The sequence below is a fragment of the Ammospiza nelsoni genome, chromosome 3 (genome assembly GCF_027579445.1).
Source record: "Ammospiza nelsoni isolate bAmmNel1 chromosome 3, bAmmNel1.pri, whole genome shotgun sequence".
Taxonomy (NCBI): Eukaryota; Metazoa; Chordata; class Aves; order Passeriformes; family Passerellidae; genus Ammospiza; species Ammospiza nelsoni.
This window is the reverse complement of record NC_080635.1, coordinates 47,584,840-47,608,987: the sequence shown is the minus strand read 5'-3', so window position 1 is coordinate 47,608,987 and position 24,148 is coordinate 47,584,840. Positions and strand designations below refer to the sequence as shown.

At 37.5% G+C, this 24,148-nt stretch overlaps 1 protein-coding gene across 1 annotated transcript in view; it reads right to left on the bottom strand.

Annotated features, from left to right (window-relative positions):
* WDR64 (WD repeat domain 64) overlaps positions 1-24,148 on the bottom strand; it is a 57,355-nt gene that overhangs the window by 15,321 nt on the left and 17,886 nt on the right. Inside the window, 8 exon segments of the mRNA XM_059469024.1 lie at positions 19-149; positions 1,093-1,269; positions 3,048-3,217; positions 4,543-4,666; positions 5,692-5,840; positions 7,845-7,971; positions 10,634-10,735; positions 21,000-21,139. Coding sequence (XP_059325007.1) covers positions 19-149; positions 1,093-1,269; positions 3,048-3,217; positions 4,543-4,666; positions 5,692-5,840; positions 7,845-7,971; positions 10,634-10,735; positions 21,000-21,139 — 1,120 coding nt within the window.

Below are 24,148 nucleotides of genomic sequence, written 5' to 3'. Positions count from 1 at the left end.
CATGAAAGTAATACTTACAGGCATGTCACAGAGGCAGATTCAAAATCCCAAAAATTTATTTCACCATTTGCACTTCCTGTAACTATTGATCTGCCTCCTTCTACTTGTAAAACATCAAAACACTTAATATCCACAGAAGATAAAAAAGTCTACAAAGAAGATTAAAAGAAAAAAATGAGTAGGAGTAAGCGTAGGACACTATAGACAGTAAAATATTTTAACTGGTAATAGAAAAAATGCCTAAATTGACAGTGTCTGCAACAACTGCATATGGGATGCTATTTTAATGCTATTGTATTTAAACTATATAGAAGCACCAGAGGAAACAGGAAGTGAAAGTATTGGGAGACTCCCTGCTGCAGAGGACAGGGGCCTCCAACCTGACCTGCTTTTTACAGCACACTTGCAATTTGAACATTTAAAAACAAGTGTAAGGGCTGAAGATTAATCATGAGTAGGTATCTGTGGAGATATTCTAATCAAGTTAAAGGAAGAAGTCATTGAACAGAGATATAATGACCTTTCCATGAATACCATCCACACCTGTTACAAAGTTAGAGAAATTTTACAAGACAGAACTTAAGTCTTGTGGACTACTCAAGTTAAATTGAAACATAAATTTGCCATTTTATTTTACTGAAGCAGTAAGAGGAGAAAATGGAATCACTCAGCTTGATCTGACCGTGCCACTACTACTAAAGGTCAGCCTAGCTATAGGAGGAAAGACATGTCATTTCTAGAGGTGTTTATGTGAGACCCTCAACTTACTATATTGTACAGGAATGTGAAGTTTATGTCCAGAGAAACTCCTTAATTATGGTGATAACCATGCAATGGACTTCTAGGAAGAGATAGCCCTTAGAAACATGATTTATTCTGCGCATTTATTTCAGTATACTGAAAAGTTTGGAATCACAGAATCATAGAACGTGTAAGGTTGTAAGGGACCACAGTGAAGAATAATTATTTGGTTGTTGTCCTAAAACAGCTATTTGGTTGTTGTCAGCTAAAACATGAAATACTTGTGAGCACAGTAAACATTTTACTTTCTAATCTTCTGTAAATGTTGTGAAACTTTGAAGTGTTTCTCACCTCTTTATCATTTCTCATGGAACTGGTGTTACAAAGAAGCCGAATGTCTGGAAAAAAATATTGTGTTTCTAAGGGGGAAGGCTTCAGTGACAGATACACAACTGGATTCCTTTGTGGAAATGGTATTATCTCAGGAAGCATCCATGTGACATAAAGATCTCTTTGAGCTGAGTCACCCTATTAAAATAACCGACTTAATGAAAGAGGAAGGAAAGAATTTCTCTATTCATAATTATAGTAAGTGTGTATGAAAAGCTTGTTTTCTTTGACAAATTACAAAAACTGTTTCAGGTATTACATAGCATATGCCTTAACTGCAACCTGAAGCTTCATCTAGACATATTCCAGCTCCCCTTAAATTACCTGCTGTTAAATTAGAAGCTGTGCAGCTGTGGAATTCAAAGCTATTGATTTTACTCATTTTAACTACCTCTTTAAAGTAAGTTGTCTCCTTAGTTTTAGGTGCTTATTTCACAAACATTGTTACTCTCCATTTCATATCTACCAAAACATCCAGCAAAAGTGATGGCTGTTGCAGTTGCCTGAGAAGAGAAGCTACAGCTCAGCTAAAGCCCCGAGTCTCTGATCCCTCCCCATCGTGCCTAGAGGCATTGATACTTTTCCAACTATAACGGATTCCCTCCAGTATCTAGTTCCTGCTCTAACATTGACATTTCTGTCCATTTTAAGAAGTGTTACTGAAATCAGCTCCTTAGGTTTGCTACTGTTTTCATAGATGTCTTGAACTGTAGAATGAAGCAATAATTAAGATTTTAGTAAATCTTATGAAATTGAGTCAGTCAAACAAGAAATACCTGTAGGAAAGGACTAAAAATTGAGAGATCTGTAGTAGAGTCCTGCAAAGGATCAACTGTTTTAGGCTGCTACTCACATTTACCTTGCTAACTACTATATTTAAAGCCTTTAAAAAAGATAATAATAAAACAACCTGTATTTCTCATTATCACAGAAATGTTTGTGGAAAAATGTAGTTCTGCAAGTATGTGAAACAGTATTAATCTACTTAGCTTCATAAAGACTTGGAGGAGATTCAACTCCTCACCAATCTGTTTGTCAAGGGATACATTTACATCATTTACACATAATGGATTGTTAAATAGTTTCAGTAATAACACTGAGGAGCAGAGCAAGTAGTGTGATGGAGTGTTTCAAAACAGTCAGAATAAGATAAGAAAACCTTGAATAAAGCAGCTTTTCATTAGCAGGCTTGAAAGAATATATTATTTACGGAGATGAGAGCCTGTATATTTCTTTTTTCTCTCAAATATATCAGCTGTCTAAACCCACATTTTCTACCTTGCACATAGCTGCTTTGAAGTTTCAGAATTTTGTTCTAAGTTAAAAATTCCAATATGAGGAATGTAATTCCACAGAAATAAGGTTTGTCAAGAAGTTAAGCCATAATTATTGTAAACTGCAAATGCATCCTGTTAGTTTTAGCTGAAAGGAACACAGAGTAGATGCTCAAAATCAAGCCAAGCAAGTCAATCTGATTTATTACTGCCTTGTTTCTTGGTATCAGTTCCTAAGAATCCAGTGTCTTAATCTGTTAATTAAAAAAAAAAAGTATACTTTCATCAAAATATCATCTTAAGAAGTTCTTTAAATAGACTAAACACTATCTGTAGTAACAACAGTAATATTTTAAAGCTGCTACCTCAAAGGATCTGTGACTATTGAAACCTCAATCACAAATGAAAAAGCAAACTCGAGGAAAAAAATTATGAGAATGCTGGAAACCAGTGATGGACTAACAAACATTTTAGCACTAGACAGAAGGGCAAAAAGCTAAGTTGATTACATTGAAAAAATAGATTGTTCCTTGACAGTTTCTGTAAGTTTATCTACTAATTAATAAAAAAGTCCTATTTTACCTCAGAAATGAGGGGCTACCTAATGAAATTAGTGGGAAAAAGGAAGCATATTTCAAAAACCTGAATGATTTTTATCTTTCCTCTCTGTTCCAAAACAATAACTGCATGTTGACCCTCATCAGCCTTCAGATATACTATCTTCAGCACACGATGCTCATCATCACTGTCTTGTGTTAAAGGCAAAGCTTTAACTTCTTGTCCGCTTTCAAACTCCCAGATTTTCACTGTTCCTACACAGAGATGACAAAAATGTAGAAAAGGGAATGAACTTTAAGCAATAAACTGTGCTGCAAATCCAGAATCTTAAATAAGACCAAACAGGGAAAAGAGAAAGAAAGAGAAAATCCAATTTGATATCTAGAGCTAGCTCACTGGTCTTTCAAAAATTGTAACTGCGTGTTTCTTAACAAAGCAGCTGTAGGGCCAAACAAACTTAATGGAAAACATTACTACCCTCTCAATTTTTCCATCTTTTATTCCATGTCTATTTTTTTGTGCAACCCAGGAGAAAAGATCTCTGCTTATATTACTTCTTACAGTTTCTGAATAATATTATCAGAGAGCAGAGTGTGGACTATCTGGCAGAAGACTTTGGGCTTTGAGTGACAGCAATGAGCAGAGGGACCTGTTTGATGGATTTACCCCAGAGAGCTACTGGGGAGAAGGAGCTACAGAGTTTTCTTAAGTCAAGCAATTATTTACTTGTGACTTTTCTTTTGTAAGACTTGACAACATTCACCTTCTGTAGTGGTCTTAAGATCCATAAAGGGTGTAGTCTCTGTTTCCAGGTAGAAACAAGAAATATTAGCCAATATGTTGTGTGGGAAAGGCCATCATTTTGTCTCCATGTGAGGTAGCTTTCATAAGTGTCACATGTTTTAGAAATTCAGGTGTGTCTTCTTGAACATTTTTATGTAAGAAGAATTATTCTGTCATGTTAACAGATTATAAAATTATTAAAGCTTCCTGCACAATTCGATGTGCACTTGTGTATTGGAGAGGTGTAGTCACATTACCTAAAACTCACACGCCCTAATAACAGACATGAAAAATATAGAAAACATCTATATCTATCTATATCTATCTATCTATCTATCTATCTATCTATCTATCTATCTATCTATCTATCTATCCATCTAATCTTCTAGTGTTCAATGACTTCCAACACTGTAAAATTGATCTTAGAGACTAGAAAATTTAAAAACCACCATTCTTCATCTGCAGCCATTTATTTATACATCTATGTCCTAAGTATTAGGAGGAAACAATTTTTCAGACCAAGAGCTTTGAAGACAGTCTTTCAAAGAATAATAGGCTAAAAAAGCACCAGAGCCCAAGCAGCCCAAAATCATGTTTCTGTGAACCACCTATCAAAGAAAACCCAACCAAGATCCACTCTGCCCTTCTACAGACTGACAGCTGTGCAATCAAAATTAATTCTGTCACTGAGACAGTCAAGGCAAAGAGTTTTGTCTGCTAATGTAATATGCCATTAAAAAAAAGATAACAAAAAGTAGTAAAGGTAAAAAAAGTAGTAATTATTTAATTGCTTTACCATCACATGCCCCAGTAGCAAGATAAACCCCATTTCTTTCAATGGCTGCACAGGTCACCTCAGTATTCAGCCCATGTGCATCTTCTATTTGATATATTTGAGATCCTGTTTCTAGGTCCCAGACCTAAAAAAATAATATTAGTTATTTTTAATACATCCTCTAAAAGTGGTCACACAATGTGTTCTGCTGTAATAGGAGAAAGTATGGCCAATAGCAAAATTTTTTACTGAAACACCAGAGTATTTTCCCTGAAAATGTCCCTCTCTCTGGGGAAGCCACTCAGGCAGGGGGAGGCTCTATTTTTTATATATGCTCTGATAAAGATCCTTGTTAAGTCAGATAGACTGATATTAAATATAAAGTGTTTTTACGGTTTGAAAGAAAAGAAATTTAACTAGAAAGAATTGTTTGAGTTATAGTTTCTGTGCAGAATATACAAATGAGGCTTTCCATAAACATTTGGTCCAAAAACATTGAAACAACTATCTCTGATCATTATTGAATCCTTTTGGAAATTTAAGCAACACCTTTTAATGAAATACCAGTACAAAATCTGGTCACTGTAGTGGGATGGCTCAGATGCAACTGGATTTTTCAAGTAGCTACTGATTTCATATGTACTGGAATCTGATTTTCTGTAGCACCAAGTACTCCAAATTATCCTTTGATTGTAATAGTGTTGCAGCCACTGTGGTCTAAGTAAGGCAGGGTTTACAGTGACAAATAACATCTTTGGAGAGAGTATAAACTGAAAAACAATTACACAAGCCTTTCTCCACAGAAATGCCATGCATCACCAACTGACCCAATAAAAAGATTCTACCTCTCCCTACAGATTTTGCCATCTAATGTACCAACAGCTGGTGAAAACTACATGTACTCAGTACCTCTTGTGATTATTGTAGAAATGTACTGTAGATTATTGTCAATTACTATATATTATTGTATTTATGTTAAAAAGAAAAGTTGAATCTTTTGAACCCAAATGGGCTCCATGACTACCACTTCTTTGGACCCCAAAAATAGCCACAAAAACAACACTTTGAATAAAAAATATTAGTAACTTATCAAATTTCCTGATAACTTACTCTGAATACAAAAGCTGAGACTTCTATTTTTCAGTATAAAGGGTGAAAACTTACACTCACCTTTAGTATTGACTCAGTGCAAATGCTGAGAATCTGGTGAAAAGTCCTGTTGTAAAGCAGAACATTGAGGCTCTTCTCATGTGTCTGAGGCAACTCTTTTGAATCTTGTGTCACATTAGCTAGGGGATAAATATCAACGACATCTGAACCTGCGAAAGAAGTGAGAATACATACATTTTGAGCATAATTTTCCTGGAAAATAAAAGAATTCATGTAAACCGTTGGGTTCACATGAGTTCTTCTGAAGAAGATACAGAATATTGTCTGGATTTTTGAGAACACATTCTCTGACGCAGAAAACATTCTTACACTGTCCCCAAAAAGTACCAGTCAAACAATAGCCAAGTATTTACCAGTCTTACACAGTCCTCTGCCCACTTTTGATGAGATTGACATCCTGACTGCAAATTAGTAGAAGCCATAAATCCTCCAGTTGCAGAGTTGGTTGACATCAAATGGAACGAACCCAAATACATAAAATTCTAACTGGGAGATCTGTCTGTCAAATAAATTCTGGTTTCTGCTTTCTTAGAGATAAAGCAATTCTATCTGCAGGCAATGATGATGTCTTTCCAGTACCTTCCCTATACAGCACTGCAGTTCTGAATGGTGTTTTCCAAACACCTCCCAGTGCTCTCAGATCAGGGGTTGCAAAGGCAGAGGCAGACAGGGACAATAAGACAAAAGAAAGGACAAGGTCTGTACAGTGCTCTGAAGCCAGAGTGCATATGCAGTTTCCCACTGCAGCCCCAGTATCCCTGCCTTGGTATCCCAGTGGATCTACCAGCAGAGGAGCAGCAGTGAGCCCAGAGCAAAGGAGGAAATTGCCTAATCCTTGGCATAAATCCAGCTCCAGAGGTCAGCAGCTTAGAAACAGGCACAGAAGGAAAGCTATGGCAATACTCAAATGAAGCATGAAGGGGAGCTGTGATTTATGAATGTCAGTGAATTACTAAGCGAAAATCTCCTCTGTGAAGCCAGGTACATAGCAATGAGAATGAATTCACACATATACAGCCCAGTCTTTTGCCCTCTTCAGGGGCAAGGAAACATTGACTTAGGCTTTTAATGAAATCATTAACACAGTCTAGGACCAGACTTTTACAAATATTTAGGCACTTATAGAACCATTATTTATAAGGGCAAATTACCTCATTTTGTCAAGGAGTGACCGGTATAAATTCCCGACATTGCTAAGCCTTGAAAATCTCACAAGCATAAATTTGAAATGAAGACAGTATCTGTATCCTTTAGTGATTAAAAAATTCAGTAGACACCATCAGGTCACTGAAAACAAAATGTTTCACATTCGTCTTCTCAGATCTGACAAGCTTTGCAAGCTTTGTGCCTTGTTCCTAATCCAAGGACAGAAAAAGCTGTCTCCAAAACAATTACCTTATTTTCCTGGTACATGTCAGGTCTCTAAAGCCTCAGAACATGTTCAAAGCTGTCTTTTCAAAGCTGCATCTTTGGGGCAGACAAACTGCGCTGATTTCAAGAGTCTCTGCCTTAGATATAAAAAGCTAACATCCTTAGTGACAAATGCAAAGCCCTGGTCCTTCAGAGGTGTCAGACTCCTGGCTACAAAGCCAGGAAACACAGCCCAGAAACCCCAGGTTGAGTTCCCACAGTATTTTATTCCTAATCAGTTGGGCAGTGTGTCTGTTGACACCTCAGGTTGTAGGGCTGTCTTTAGCCACAGAATTAAATAAGGAGTTTCAATATACTTGGGAGGGCTCCACAGAGATTGAATGCTGCTGTTTTCATCTCCAAACAGGAGGCAGGTCCCACAGGAATAGTTAGGAGGAGATCCATAACTTAACAGCTTTCAAGAAATTACAAGTCTATATAACAATCTGTGTAGTTTAATTTTGCTGTGGGAAGCTCACCTTGCCTTCAGAGAAGCCTTTCTCATTTCCTTTGGTTCCTGCTGTTAATTCCCATGCTGCATATTTTCATGCCATTTTCAGTATTGAAATTGAATATATAACCCGCTTTAAGACAGCCTTAATGTGCAATTCCCTTGTCTCCCAGTATTCTGTATATTCTTATATACCTTACTGCTGTACTCAACTTCAGCTGTATTTAATCATAAAGAAAATTGGATTCTAAGAGTTGGGGCATGCTCTCGCACACCAACTGCAATAACATACCTGTGAAAAGCAGGCCATGGTCATTGTCAAATACCATAGGAAAGGAATTCATCTCTTCTGGAGTCCTGTGAGCTTCATAGAAGACCTGCAGTGGTGAAAGAGTCTGTATATCTCACACTCTAAAAACCTAGAGGAGGAGAGAGATGAGAAAATCTAGTGCTGTATCCTGACTGGATTTTCAACTCTTTTGTTTCTAGCACATTAATATTATAGCCTCCAATGAAAATTACATTGTTAAAAATGGTACATCCCAAAATAAGCAAGAAAAATAGCAAAGGTATCTTTATTCCCATTTTACTAAGGATAAAATGCACAGAAAGGCTGAATTTTGTAGTCTTCACCTGAGAAGTCCACAGCAGAACCAGATCTCATAAAAACTGATTCTACTCCTTAATGACAGGATGTCTCCATTGTGTGCCATGCTTTTCTGTAACATACAGATAAATGCCACTGGTTCAAAAATTTGTATTTGAACTGGAGTATGAAATGATGCACAACAGTACAAAGATGAATTTCAGGGGACACTGGAGAAAGAAATTCCTGAAACCTTTGACTGACAGCAGATGTTGGAACAAATCAGGATCAGAGCACGCTGCAGAAGTATTCTTTATATGCATATAAAGTTCTTCTGCTCTCCATAAGGAAATGCCATTGACCACAGTCAGGGTTACATCCTGTAAGGAGCATTAGATGCATTTAGATGTATTTGTTCTTACCTTCAGGTTCAATGGAAAGCACAGCATTTGCTTTGAACTCTAGAATAATTGTATGTTAGCAGTGCTTTTCATCCTGCCTGATCAAAAGCTGTGTTGAACTTACTGTCATCCCATGTCAACTATTTTTTATACTTCAAGAAATCATGATTTAATTTCTCATTGCCTTTAGTATGGCCTTTAGATCCCATGGCCTTTAGTGCGGTGTATTTCTCTGCAAGATAATTTTACTTTTCTCTCAAAAGTTATTCTGTCATTGCATCTGCCTGCGATTCAACTTAGTCAGCTGCCATAACTGGTGAATTGTATGTAGGCATTTGTGCAAGTTATTTTATTCATTCAACTGTGCTATTCTGATGGCTTCACTTTTAATTGGAATTTTAACACAAAGACACAACATCAACACTCATCAATACTCTGAGTGTTGTGGGCCTTGACAAAAGTCGCAACCTGATTTTAAAGGATGTTACAGTGGATCCACCAGAATTCTGAAAAGGAAGAGAAGAAAAGGAATGGATACATCAGTCAGTGTTTAATCACCTTTGGCACCAGAGAGAAATTCATACACAAGTGTTTCAGGTTAAGTAGAAGAGAATTTCTCCTTAATATTTTGGGTTTTTTTCAGGAAAACTCAAAAAGAAAGGACTCTAAAGAACATTTTACTGAGAATAAATTTTCCCTGAGATAGTACTGAGTCAAAAGAACCATGTCCATCACATTCCTCTGATTGACTTCCGATTACATTTCAGAGTTTACTCAGACATACAATTTCTAAAGCCTGTGAAGAGCAAAACAGTCATTGAGAAGTCTTGAAACAGGAAATCCATATGAATAGGAAAAAATCATGACGCCCTTTATCCAGCTGAACAGTAGACCAGCAAAAATTGAAAGAAGGATCGATGATGAGAATTGAGAAAGTTAGGGCAATATCACAGGTGGATCTCCAAGGTCAATTTTGATACACTCACAACTAGAGCATGTAAAACAGGGGTAAGATCTGAAAATTAAGTAAAAGTGGAGATACTACAGTCAGGTGAAAATAATAAGTCACTGAACAAAGATAAACCTTCCCATAAGCATCACCCAGATATGTTACAGTGTTAGTGAAATTACACAAAACAAAAATGAAGAAAGACAATTCTAATAGTGTAATGGACTATTCAAGTTCACTTGGTCAAAAAGTGAGACATGGGTTTGATATAATATCAAGGCAATAAAAAGATAAGATGTTTTTATAGCACAAGAGCATATAAGTAAGAGCTTCCTATGCTATTTCTTGCTGCTTGTTCCGCTGTTAAGGCCAGCAGCACATTAAGAAAATGCAGTCACTTAAAGTGACAGCAAAAAACCTAGATACATTGCAGCATTCATAAATCTCTTCCCTGCCTTATGGCTGCCTTCTTTTCCCAGCCCGTGGGCAGGGATGGGGAGATTACACAAACATGAGTTCCACATGACTAACTCCCACACATGGCATCACCAGCGTGGCCACGAGACACAACATCAGTGCTGCTCATCCACGTCAGCACACAGACTGTGCATGATGAAGCCATGCATGAAGAGAGGCAACAAAAGGCATGCTTATTTAGAAATTAGCAAGTGGCTAGGGGCAGTTGCCTTAGGAGTGTTGTGTAACTACTAACTTTACTGTCCTACTTATTTATTGAAGAATTTCCCACAGCAGCCTGAGAAATACCAGGAATCCCCGAAAACCTCTGAGAGCATATTCTTGATGGCAAAGTGCTTTTGGACTGTGTCTTCTGAAATGCAAAATACAGACTACATACAAGCAAGCAAAACATATTAGGGAGGAGAAGGAATGTGGAAAGAAGGTGCTTCAAATACTATTGGAAACAACCCACTGTTTCAACTTTATAGGGAAAGCTGAGCTGTAATTCCAGCAACATTACTTCTACAATAGTACCTTACATTAATTAACCAAACTTTGCTTGGTTTAGTTGTCGGCAGAATTGGCTTTGATCCACAGACACACTTTTTTAAGAGCTAGCAGAGCATTGTGACCAGCCTTCTCCACACAGTTGGTATCTGGCACACAGGGGCATTCAAGGAATGCACACCGCATCTCTTTATCTTGGCTGCAACAGCCCCAGAAAACCACTTTATTATCCTCTCCAGGACTGCAATATGGAACAGTTCCCTCTGTTCTCACGGGCTCTTCTTGTGTCATTCATTTTTCAACCCAATGGCAAAATCACATAGTTACAGAGGGAATTTCCACAGACACTGATAAAAAATTGGGAACCAAATTGCCCCAGAATTCAGTGGGACTTCTTGCCACTGAGACCCACTCTGAGCCTTCTGACATCCCCTGAAAAATTTAAATGCCTATATTTGCACTCATAAACATTTTCCTCTTGAGCACGACCTTCCTTCACACCCTAAAACTCAGAACATAGAAAAAAGTCTGAGCAATCTTTTCCATTGGCTCTGAAGCCTTTGTTTTATGAGCATGTAAAACTAGTAACACACCTCTCATATTTTTGTCAATACACTCAAAGACAGACAGAAGACAAAAAATTCATTCTTAACAACTAAAATGTGAAGAGCAGAGGGAAATAGAAAAAATATGAGAAATAAGGCCAGAAAAATTAGTAAATAAATTTTTACTTGTTCTCAGGACAATAATGTACAGGCTTGGGAACACTTATCTCTTGCCAGGTTTCTATGAAGACACTACTGTGGAAATATGCTTTGACTTTGGAAGAAGTAAATCCTGTTCTCCTTTCTGTCTGCAATTAACTGAGATAGATAAGGACTAAAGAAGTTCAGCTTTTGCCCCTCCCTCTTCCCCCACCAAAGCATAATCCCTTCCAGTTTCTGCTAGTTAAGAATAAGTGACTTTAAAACACTGTTCTATGGGAAATATCTCAATAACTCTCTAGAGAAAACAGAAACTTTCTTTTAGTTCTTCCAAACTCACATTCTGCTGATACTTTTGAAAGTTAAAGAATATTTGTTTTTTGAAGAAGCCAACTTTCCTCTGTTTTACAGAATAGTGATACTGAAAGCCTTTAAAAAGACTTATGAAAAAACACTCATGCAGGAAAATCCAAAATCCAACCACTCGTGGGGCAGAAAGAAGTTGTGCTAGCCACAGTATTCACTGTAGGCATAGGCAGGAAAAGTGAGGAACAATTGAGGTGGATTTTTTGTTGAAGCATTTAGTTTATCTGCTCCTATTTGCTACCCTGTTCACTTGTTTGAGAGGGTCATTTAAGGCTCCATGGTCTAAATGAAATAATTCACAAATTCATATAGAACGTTGGAGGCCTCAAAGACAAAAATCACCAGGCATGAATGTCAAACTGCAGTTCTGCTTACTGTGTTACCCAAGTTATCTGCAGAGAGTGCCTATATGTGTCTTGTGATCCCTGAAGGTGATCCTGCAAGGTGCTACAACTCCCTGTCACAGTAAGAAGACTTAGGAAAAAATGAATGTCAATGGGATTATTTGTGAGGTTAAGGCAAGAAGGATTTAGTTCTAATCACATTAACGTAATGCGGTGCAGCAGCCAGTACTATATCTACTGCCTTACTGAGATAGCAACTTGACAAAGTACAAAATTATGAGGATTTCAGATCACTTTCTCAGATAATACCATTAATGGGGTAGTATAGAAAATTACTTACTTTTCCCAAACCTGAAGGGTTGCTGGAAAGAAAACAAACTGTTGTATGCAGTAATGAGTCTAATTACATAGTAATGAGCCTGAAAGATATTTACTGGGTGCTGCTATTGAAGGGTATAAATGCTCTGCATGTCTTGTCTCTGTACTGTGTGCAGGATGTGCTGACAATAGACATTCCTGAACTCTGCTGCAAAGACAAAATAACACTCAACACTTCTGGAGAACAGCTTCAGTGGATATGTAGATGGTGTGGGGCTCAGAAACAGGAAACTAGAGGTATAGGACAGAGGTGGCTGCCCATGGATACCTGAATCAAAACAGTTAAAAACCAGTCAGGTTCCTCCTGTCAATCTTCAACCAATCTTAGAATGATTATCTCACCTTAGACAAAGTTTTTGAAGTAATTTTATTTTTTCATGGAATACCAACAATTGTGGTTGGAAGGGACTTTTGGAGAACACCTTGTCTTATACCATGGCTCATTTAGGCCACATAGAGCAGGGCCATGTCCAAAGGGATTTGAAATATCTCCAAGGAGAGAGATTCCACAACCTCTCTGGGGATCCTGTGTCTGTGCTTGGACTCCCTCACAGTAAAGAAATATTTCTTTCTTTAGAAGAAAGAATCTCCTGTTTAAGTATTCATTGTCTTTGTTCTGGTCACTGGGAGTCACTGAAAAGATCCTGGTGCCATCTTCTTTACACTTTCCCTTCCAGTATTTATCTACATGAAAGAGATCTCCCTTGAGACTTCTGTAGGGTTTTGTAGTGTTTTTTTTTGTTTGTTTGTTTGTTTGTTTGGTTGGTTAGTTTTTTTTTGACTATCTAAGGCACAGAGTGATTTGAATATTAGAAAATGGGACAGGAAATTACAGAAAATTGAGTATCTTACATGAGAAGTCTGAAGAATATTCAGTGCTATTGAAGGTTTATGCAATATAAGAGAAGAATAAAATTCTTAATATCTGGGAGAAACAAACAAACCAAAGAGAATAAAGGCACAGCAATAAGAAAACTTTGGTTTCAAAGCTGTAAACAAAAACTGTGTCTAATATAGATGGCCACATAATTTTTGTGAAGGATGACTGGAACAGATTTCCCAAGTACCTCTTTTTCAAATTATCTAGATTAAATTTAATACTGTTATACAGTACGTTCCAGTAATGCTGTGATTAGCAATGGTTTGACATAAATTAAGCAGTGTGTTTCCAGCCCAGTTGCTCTCATTTTTCAGGAAGACAAATGACTGTACTATAAATATATCCTTATAACAATATCATGTGCTTTCAAAACTGCTTAGACAGACAGTCATACTAACAGGCACTGATACAATCACCTGCTCAGCTCCAGACTGACAAAGACACTTATGACTTCCCACAGGGATATCGCCCAGCCGATATTAAGCAGATCAGGAGACAGAGGACAGGAGACTGATAACATCAAGGCTTGAGTAAATTTGCAAAAGTCAGAAAATGAAAAAACTAATAACATATCTTGCCCCCCTTTATCTTCTCTGAAATGCTAAAAATCTACCCTTAGGTTGTGTAACAGTAAAGCTAACATGTGTGCAACAGAGCTACTTTAGGATAGGCAAATTTTAGCAAGGAAATGCCTATGTGGTTGCATCATTAGATTTTAAAGAAATTATGAATGGCATGAAACTCTCCCATGCCCCAGAATGAAGATATGAGAAATTCCTGCTTATTGCACTACTCTCCTGTGATGTGTAAATGTGTGTATTGGTCTTTAGCTACCAAAAAGAAAATTACTTTTAAAAAGAAAAAAACCAAAAGAACAGTGATTTCTCTTGTTTAAAACAAGGGGTTTGTGCTTACAAATGATACTGTACAGTGTTTTATAGACTGGGAATATAGTCCTTATATTAGCCCTACTGATCATCAAACAAAACTTTTAATGAATTGAAGCCTGGAGGCTGAAATGTTGTTCTGACTCACTCAGGTGGTCTAATTCAACCAAACCCATCACTGGAGATATTGAGAGACAAGGTCAATGAGACACCTAGTGAAGTAAATTTTGGCTTTCTGACTTCCACTGACAACTCAAGTAGGCAAGACATGGAGTTGTAGCCTCCACTGTTCAAGTTGTGAATCCCTACTCTGCACTGAGAGAGAATGGCTGTCGTTGCTTTACAGCCTTTCAGTACAGGAGCTATTCCACTTGGACTAACTCTTGTCAGTCTGGAATAGCTGGTCAGGTCTGGTCTCTGCCATTAGCCTTAGCTCCTTGTTTCCACAGAGTGTAAGATCATCCTTCAGATAATGAACAGCTTCCTGCCATATCTCCAGGTTTAATAGCCCCTGTGCCTACGAGTGTTCTTTCCCCCCTGGATGCTTCCTGAATGTATTAAATCAGTTCTGTAATATGAAAAAAATGAAGTAATAAATGCTTCTTGAGCCAGGATAAAAGTAAGAATGGGCAAACTATAGAGAGACAGGGGCAATGAAGGACCGAGTCAGCTGAAGGAGCAGAAAACAATAAACACAGAAGAGATTTCCTATGCAATATTCTTCTATCTGTGCTGAAGCATCAAGTCAGTTTTCTGTTATTTCTTTACCCCACAGACTGTTCTCATATTACCATATACTCTGTAAAAGCAATTGTTCTGTTTATTAGGCCCAACAGGAAAAAACCAACCCAAGCAACTATAGCAATTTCTATTAACTTAAGAGTACTGGTAGTTGTAGAAAAATGCATTAGTGGCGGATCAAGTACCTTTATACCGGACAATCTTGCCTTGCCTGCTTGAAACATCAAACTGATGTCATAATTCATTGTCTTTCAAGTGTATCTTGAAGCATCTGAGGACGCTGGTTAGCTGAAATTCCAAGTCCAAAACTGGCTTTTTTAAAGGACTTAATGTATTCTACCAGCATTTTTTGTCAATAAAAAAGATGTTGCTTCAGTGCTTGAAAAAGCCATATTATTTTACTTTGCAAAGAAAAGGTGCAAAATAGTTCTAACAGTATAAAATAATCACTCATTCCTTTTTTATAGATCCCACATGACAAATATCAATGATATTACAATCATAAATCTAGAGATAGGCTTTGGCAGTCATCTTAGAAAAAATGTTTCTTGAAAATTGCTTTAGTGGCTTCTTCAGAATAATACCAATCAAAGAGTTATATACATTTGCATTTACTGTTATATACATATGCTTTTACTTTTATGCCAATAATCTAATCTATGCCTATAACATGACGACACTTTACAAAGAGTCCATGTATATATGCAAGCCTGAGTATATTTTGTTACAATGACACAAGGGATGAGTTAATATCTTCAGACAAATTTAAAAGTAATTATTTTTTGGAAATATTTTCAACCAAAATGTAAGTCAAGACAGACACACTCTAAGCGTAATTGCGATGAATGTAGCTCATGTTGGTCTGTGGTATATAATTTAACATACAATTGTGATCGTGGGAAATCTCAAAACAAGACTCAGAGAATGTTCCTATGATTAGAAACACACAGATCAGTATTTCAGATCTTCTTGTAAATTCATGTAACTGAACTGCTGAAGAAAATGACATGCCTGTGGAATACAGCTGTAACTGTACCTATGCAAACTGTTATCTCCAAGGTATTCACAAACTGGAAGATCAAAACAAACTTGTTTCCATTAATATTATACTCCAAAGCAGGTTCAGCAACACAGAAATATGAAAATTCTTGCCAGGGCCCTTCCCTCTTCCTCAATGTCACTATTAAGGAAATATTAATTCATATGACTAAAAGTCATACAGAAATGATATACAATTCAATGCCTCTGCCTAATTCTTATGTTATAAACCCAAAAAACTAAGTTGAATTTTTGTGACAGGAGAATTTGAAAATTTTTAATAGCTGCCTGACAACTTTTTACTAATAATTAGTCCTATCAAGAAATCCTTATAATGTTGGAGCAAACAAAATGCTTATGTGCTGGAATAGTTAGAGAAATCTTAATTTTCTTAAATAGAACGATGGTTTGAATTCAAATTCTAAAATAGTTCCTTAATTGTTGTGGTAATTTTTTTTGTTATTACTGGCTCAGGACAACTTGTTTTCAGTTAGATTAAATATCACAGAGGTTTCTTTAACGCTCTCCAGAAAGCTGTATTGCATATTGGTGAAAATGCCAGAGAGTAAATCAGGAAGTCTGCTCCAAGAAGAAGACAGCACCGCTCAGATGTTTCTTCTGCTGACAAAAGCAGAACTGATCTAGTAAAGCATACTAGTTTTGACTGGGGTAAAGTTAATTTTCTTCCCAGTAGCTGGTATGGGGCTGTGTTTTGGATTTGTGCTGGACACAGGTTGATAATATAGAGAGATTTTTGTTATTGCTGAGGTGGGCTTGCACAGAGCCAAGGTCTGCTGAGTGATCTGTACTTTTGGAATCTACCTCACAAAGTTAAGACAGTGATGCCTCCCTTCCCTTCTCCTGGGATCTACTCTCTTTTTCATGCTGTGGTATGTTCAGACTGTTAGAGTTAAGAATCTTCTAAACTAGCTCTTCCACTATAATACAAATCTCCTATGATCTCTAATTTTTTCACTAGTGCTCCGAAACCACAGTTTCAGATTTGTTAATTTTTACATCTTTGTATAAACCACAATATATATATTTGTGTTCTATAGTATGAAGCCAGGGTTATTAACACTAAATAAATCCCCCAGTACTCTTGCAATAGATCTGTAAGATTTGTGGTATCTTTAAACCGTTCACTGCAGCTTTTGAGCCTTTAATTCAGCCAATACTTCTTTAGATCGCAATGCACTGCTGCAGCACAAATCTGAAACCAAAGCCAAGGTGATCCCTTACATTGAACTCCATAGTATAAATCAGCTGCATGCAGGCTGCAGAGACATTCTTGTGAGAACATTTCACATTGCACAAAAATATCTTCACAATGACAAGGAACTTTTCAATACAGTTCAAGAAAAATAGTAATAAGTTTAACATCAGTCTGAATCTTCAAATGTAACAATTATGTAACAAACATAACAACTGCAGATCTTAATTTTAAAAAATTACTCCCTACTTTTCACCTTATTTTGCAACTTTAGTTGAAAGTGGCACAATAAAAACCCTTTTATTTTAATATGGATATGGTTTAGGTTAAATTCAATTTTGGGAATGTTTTGAAAAAATGTTAATTTAATTTTCCTAAGCTTTTCCTCTAGTTCTGCTATTTGGTCAAACATATATTGTAAAATCTATATAAAGAGATTTTGTTTTGCTAGTATTCAATGCTTCTATGAGATCATTGACATGTCTCTAACTTATTTTCAGTAAAGATATATAGACTGTCCTTATTTTGCTTTTCCTTTGCTTCCTGTATGACAGTCACTGAAAGATGGAAACAAAACATAGAAAACTATTTTGATTTTTTATGCTAGGCAGATTAAAAAGCAGGCTGGTCTTTGTTTTTTAGGTGGAAACAAATTAAATTCTAAAGTATCATTATAAGTTCCCTGACAAGCTGCACACCTTTATATAATTTCTGGTTCTGTGAAACACAAATGTGCCCTAAGCAGGCTGGAAGCAATCCTGTTATAGCTGACCTCCTTCTGCTATTTAGTATACCATATATCTTCATTAGAGTGCATGTTTGAGGTACAGGGTGATAAGCACTTTGATAGTCAATATATAGACTCCTCTGTGAGGGATTCTTTCTTTTTTGATATAGTTTTCACTATGACCACACGATTTATCTGGCACTTGAAAGTCTAGGAATTTATGTCTATTTCTTTTTATTTTTTTTTGAGAAGTGTAATTGTAGCCTTATAACTCACTGCACTATTTAAACACACATGGCTTTTAATTAAAACGAACTTTCATATATTCATTTGCAGCTACAAGTGGTCTTACTGATGTCATTGGCACTACTCAGCTATATTTAGTTAGGATCACATGTCCACATACTTATAGACTTTTAAAATAGATTTTGCTTTATCATAAATCATCATATTGAATAATAGAAAAGCCCCAAAGGGCCTCAGAAGATCTTGTACATTTACTACCCCAGGGGCTTTATTCTCAGGTGCTTTTTCATAAGTATCTTAATGCTCATTCATTCCCCTTAAGTCATGTCTCACATCTTACTTCATTTTTCCTACATGTATAACTTGAGGCTATCTGCCTAAACCCTCCTTAATTCACAGTAATGTATTCCTGTAGCAAAGCTACAGAGGTATCTACAGAACAGACAAGTATAGATTTATAGAAGTGAGGAAGGGGGAAGGGTTATGGCTCCAGGATTATGTGAAGATGGGAAATTTTGATAATTTATTTTCAGCTAGTATTAATTTTAGAAATGAGCAGAGTTTTTAAAGAATAAGATTTTAAAAGTGAAAATGAGGTATTTACTGCCACCACAATGAGCAATAGTAAGCAATTATAGCAGAGGAGTGGCACAGGCAGGACAAATAGTTCAGCAATATTTCCTACATAACTCAATAAAAATCTGGAAACCTTTGAGATAGAAGGATACCTCAGCAGAATAATTACATTAGGTCCTCATTGATTTATAGGAGCTATTTTCCATAATCATACCTTCAATTTTAATGACCATTCTAAACTCTACTACTTCTGCTCAAGGCCTGCAGCTTTAACCAGTCTGGTATAACTGGTTAATTTAGTACCTATCCTCTCCACTCCATCCTTGTAGATTTTAATAAGGATATTGAATAGTGTTAAATATCAAAAATATTTCATTGGACCACATTGAAAGAGTTCTATAGCCACTCAAAACTACTCCTTCAGGGACTTCTCTCTTATGTTTGCACATACAGTTTTTATTCTCTCCTGAGAAGTCTCATTTTGACAAATCATATAAATAACCAACACAAGGATTCCACCAATCACTTCTCGTATACCCATCTCTTACCAGCAGAATCTTGCAATATTTGGTGGAATAAGTGCTATTATTGATTTTATTAGCATTCCTGTTTATGGTCATTGCTTTGGAACAGTAAGCCTTGTAAAAGACACTGGTGAGAAAGAGCTCAATAGTTGAACATGATATATAGAGTCACCAGAAAAACACCACCTATAGATTTAGGAGGCTGGGAGGAAGAGAGAAGTGCAAAAGAACTGTAGGAAATTTTTGCAGGTGATCACTACTGAATGAAGCACTTAATTACATGTTCTGTTTTAAATCTGCCAGTTGCTAAAGTAATACAGAAATTATCAGAATTAATATCTACTATTGTAAGCATTCTTTTGTCACATTTGTGAAGATAATATGTGAAATAGTTGCACTCTAGTCTTGTTTCTCAACATAAAATATTTTGGAAATTTTAAGCTAAACCTTTTTTATTAAAATAAATAAAGTGATAATTAATTACTATCAGAAGTACTTACTCAAAACCAGATTCCTACTTCAATTTATAACATTGATTTCACAGAGTCATTTAGGTTGGAAAGACCTCCAAGATCACAAAGTCCAGCCTCTGAGCAAGCACTGCCTTGTCAATCAGATCATGGCATTAAGTGACGTGTCCAGTTGTTTCTTACCACTTCCAGTGATGGTGATTCCACCACCTCCTGGGGCAACCCATTCCAGTGTTTACCAACCCTTTCTGTGGATAATTCTTCCTGATATTAAACCTAAACCTCCCCTGGTACAGTGTAAGGCCACTTCCCCTTGTCCTATTTCTAGTTGCCTGGAAGAAGAGGCTGACTGATCCCCACCTGGCTACAGCCTCCTTTCAGGCACCAGTAGAGAGTGATAAGGTTTCCCCTCAGCCTCCTTTTCATTCCAGGCTAAACACCCCCAGCACTCTCAGGTGCTCCTCACAGGACTTGCACTCCAGACCCTTCACCAGCCCCACTGCCCTTCTCTGGACATGCTCCAACACCTCAATGCCCTTCCTAAAGTGAGGGGCCCACACTGAACACAGGATTTGAGGTGTGGCCTCACCACTGCTGAGTACAGGGGGACAATCACTACCCTGGTCTTGCTGATCCAGATCAGGATGCCACTGGCCTTCTTGGCCATGTCAGCACATTCCCAGCTGAGTTCAGCCGCTGTTGACCAGTAACCCCAGGTCCTTTTGTGCTGGGCAGCTTTCAGCCACTCTTTCCCAAGCATGTAATGCTGCCTGGGTTTGTTGTGGCTGAAGTGCAGGACCTGACACTTGGTCTTATTGAACCTCATACTGCTGGCCTTGGCCCATAATCCAGTCTCTTCAGATCCCTCTGCAGAGCCCTCCTCCCCTCCAGCAGATCAACACTCCCCCAACTTGGTGATGTCTGTGAATTTACTAAGGGTGCACTTGGTGCCCTCATCCTGACCATCAATAGGGATATTGAACAGGTCTAGACCCAACACTAAACCCTGGGGTCACCTCTAGAGACTGGTCCCCAACTGGATGTGGCACTGTTCACCACCACCCTCTGGGCCTGGCCATCCAATCAGTTCTTAATGCAGCAGAGGTGCACCTGTGCAAGCTGTGGGCTGACAGCTTTTCCAGGAGAATGCCATGGGAGACAGTCCCAAAGGCTTTGCTGAAGTGCACGCAGAGAACAACCATAGCCTTACCCTCACCCACCAGGTGGGTCACCTGCTCATAAATGGAGACCAGGTTAGTCAGGGAGGACCTGCCTTTCCTAAACCTGTGCTGGCTGGGCCGGATCCCTTTGTTCTCCTGTATATGCTGTGTGATTGCTCCAGATCTTCTGTTCCATAGCTTTGTGGGGCACTGATGTTAGGCTGACAGGCCTGGACTTCTCTGGATCCTTCTTCCAGCCCTGTTTCCTTGAGGTTCAGAAAAGTGTTTTACCTTTGCACAGGAGAGGCTGATGACATGTTGATCTTTCTCATTCGTCACAATTTCCACAATACCATGTTTGTGTCCAAACAGCTTCCCTGTAGGACTAAAATTAACAACAGGATTCCACAAACGAAGGATTCTGTCATTACCTGAAAGAAAATAAATTAATATATAGTCAGAAAGATTGAATAGTAACTTGTATTACAAATAAGATTTGTAATTGAGAAAGCTTAGTGTTCATACATCCTTTCAATTGGGTAGACTACTCCCACATAAGGATGTGAATTTTTCATTCTAAGGGCTGGATTGCAGCTTATGTTTCAGTATTTAATCACAAACACATATTAAAAATGCACAACTGATTAGCTTTTCAAAGCCATTTTATTTTGCTAAAGGAATGGCAGGGACAGTGAATGAGACTATGTGGACTAGTCCCAGAGGAGCAGACTACTTTAACAAAAATACAACAGGACACAAAGGAATAACCTCCTTTATGGATGAAGGTGAACATCCAGAAAGAAGTGGGCATGAAACTTGAGGGCAGACAGAAAAAAGTGACCACTGATGATTGAGTTTGTAGCAAAGTAAACAAGAATTAGGTATTTAATACTTATTTGTGTGTTCAGATTTTGAATTTGCCTACAATTTAAGGAATATTCTTTGATTGTATTATAGGTGAATGTTTGGTACTATTTTGCTAATAGTTTCCATAAATATTTCAAAACATAAGGATGTTGAAAATGTATTTCAACTTTCAATTCCTGGCAAATATTGCAATTGTATGAATTGTATGCATCTAGCTGGACAGTTTATTTTGACACACAATAAATTAAACAGCCACATTTTGTCTAAACTTCTGCTTGAGTTCTACTTTTCTCTCAGCTGAAATTGAAGAGCAAAAAGCAAAAAAACCCACAGACTAGGAAGTATATGTCCCAAGAGAACCAGCTCAATTATGTTAAGCGCTCAGCTCAATTATGTTAATAATCTTCCTTAAGCTTGTTCAACCTACTGTCATTAGTCAGTCCCTCAATTTCTCTCTACAGAAATCTGTTCCTTTTCTTCTTAATGCAGCAAGATGTGATTTGTTTAGCAGCACCTCATCTCCCTTCTCCTCCATTCAATAATATTGTTCTGTCAGTTAAATTGATTCTGCTGTTTATGTGGCTTCTTTCTAAATGAGACAGGCTCACTGAAGGAATGATCTACTCTTAAAATAGCTACAACAGAAAGCCATTTTGATTTATGCCAGCTCACAAGTGTGACTGAGAATTCAACTATGCAAACAGCTGTACCAGCAGAATGGAGGGAGAACTTCTGCAAAGGAAAGGAAGGCCAGGAGTAGGTACCTGACTGTCCTGCAACTTCAAGGGGAAGTAATTCTTTTTTAGGCAAAACTACCCTAGGCAATCTGTATTTGCTGTAAGCATGGCAGGAAGTAGCCTAAATGGGTTATAACTGCACAAATGGTTTATGAAGCCCTTTCGGATGCGGGAACTTCAGAATGTGGTCGACATCCCTGCTCACTTCCTTCAAACTCTTATGTCAGGCTGTCCCAGACATGTCCTGCAAGCCAGCAGAACCTTTGTGACCAGGTCAGGGTTTAGGGTGAAATAAGTCCATGGGAGTAAAACTCAGTTTGCAGACCTCCCATGAAGAAGGACGTGAAATACAGTTGACAGAAGCCTCCAGTGAGACTGGTGAGATTGGTTTTAATATCAGAGGTTTTAATATCAGACATTGCTTCAACAATATATCCCTTACCAGCCCCAGATAGAAACTGTCATGTCTTAAGACAATGGAGAACTGAGAAGAAGCTGTTGACAATATCTGATCAACTTGACTACCTGCTGACTGCACTTTTGAGGAACAGAACCCTTCTGTCTTCCTAACAGCTCTGTTCTTTATATTCCTGAAGTGACAGCAGTGATTGAAGGGGAGGATAGTGCCCTTTAATTCTGGCAGAGTTTCTTTTAAGAGTAGAATCACTAATACATGTAACCTACTTCAGATATTAACAGGAAGAATAAGTGACATTTGGGAAGAAAACCTTTCCCTACACTAAAAAATACTGTTTGCTTTTTATGTGGAAATAGTGGATTAATTTTACTGATATGGAGATAATGGAAGATTTTATTATAGTTGATGTGCTCTCTGCTCTCTTTCTGGACTAATGCCAGATTGGCCCCAAGATTCACTGCTACCCTGGAACATTTGCTCTCTCCATGCTCCAAATATGCCTCCAGGATTCAAAATCCTGACACAGAAAATCTTGGTACCAAGCACATTCAAGAAAAGCTTGAAGAAGAAGATCTATTCAACAGCAATTTTAAAAGATTTTGTGAAATCAGTGATTTGAATCAAAACAGATTCAGTTGTGTATGGTCCTTTTCATGACAAACAATTATAAAACCAGATGTTTACGGTTCTTTTAGAAGTTAGATTCTACAACCACAGCTCTATTCTAGCTAGATGTTATGGACTCAAATACTTTCTTTGAAAATGTAAAGCTTTTTCTGTCTCTCTTGCTGACACAGTTTTGCAATTTGTGTGGTATTACAAGCCTGCTGAGATGTCTGCCTTCCAGTGGTGTTGAAACTCACTTGAGAACAGTAACATATTTGCATGGAGAAATACTAGGCTTAGCCTGGCATCCTCAAAAGACAGTAAAAAAAATATACCTCCTGATTTCTTTCTAGGCTGCTACATCCACACAGAAAACTCCTTACCCTTTAAAAGAACTTGTCTTTCCTTCAAATATGTCTTATGAATTATCTTGCCTTATAATGTCTGCAAAACCTCTTCAGAAAAGTCAGACATCTGGGGAACTAGCTTGTCATACTGACAAATGTCTGTTTTATTTTTTTTTCTTTGTGCTTCCTTGTCCGTCTTTGTACACTCTTCTTAAATTTAGATGGCATCATAGGAAAGAGTTTGCTATGCTTCTGACAGCTAATGCTAGAGGACTTCTGGTGATTTCTATCACTGGGATTCCTGGGAATTCCTGAAAATGTGCTTCCCTTGTTCCAGGAATTCACAAAGGAAAGTGAACAAGCACAGAGTAGCTCCTTTTATCAGTCCTAATCTGTTACTCTTAGATTTAGAAATTACTAATAGCTTTTCTTCTGTTTCATTGCTCGCAGGAAAACAGCCATGCT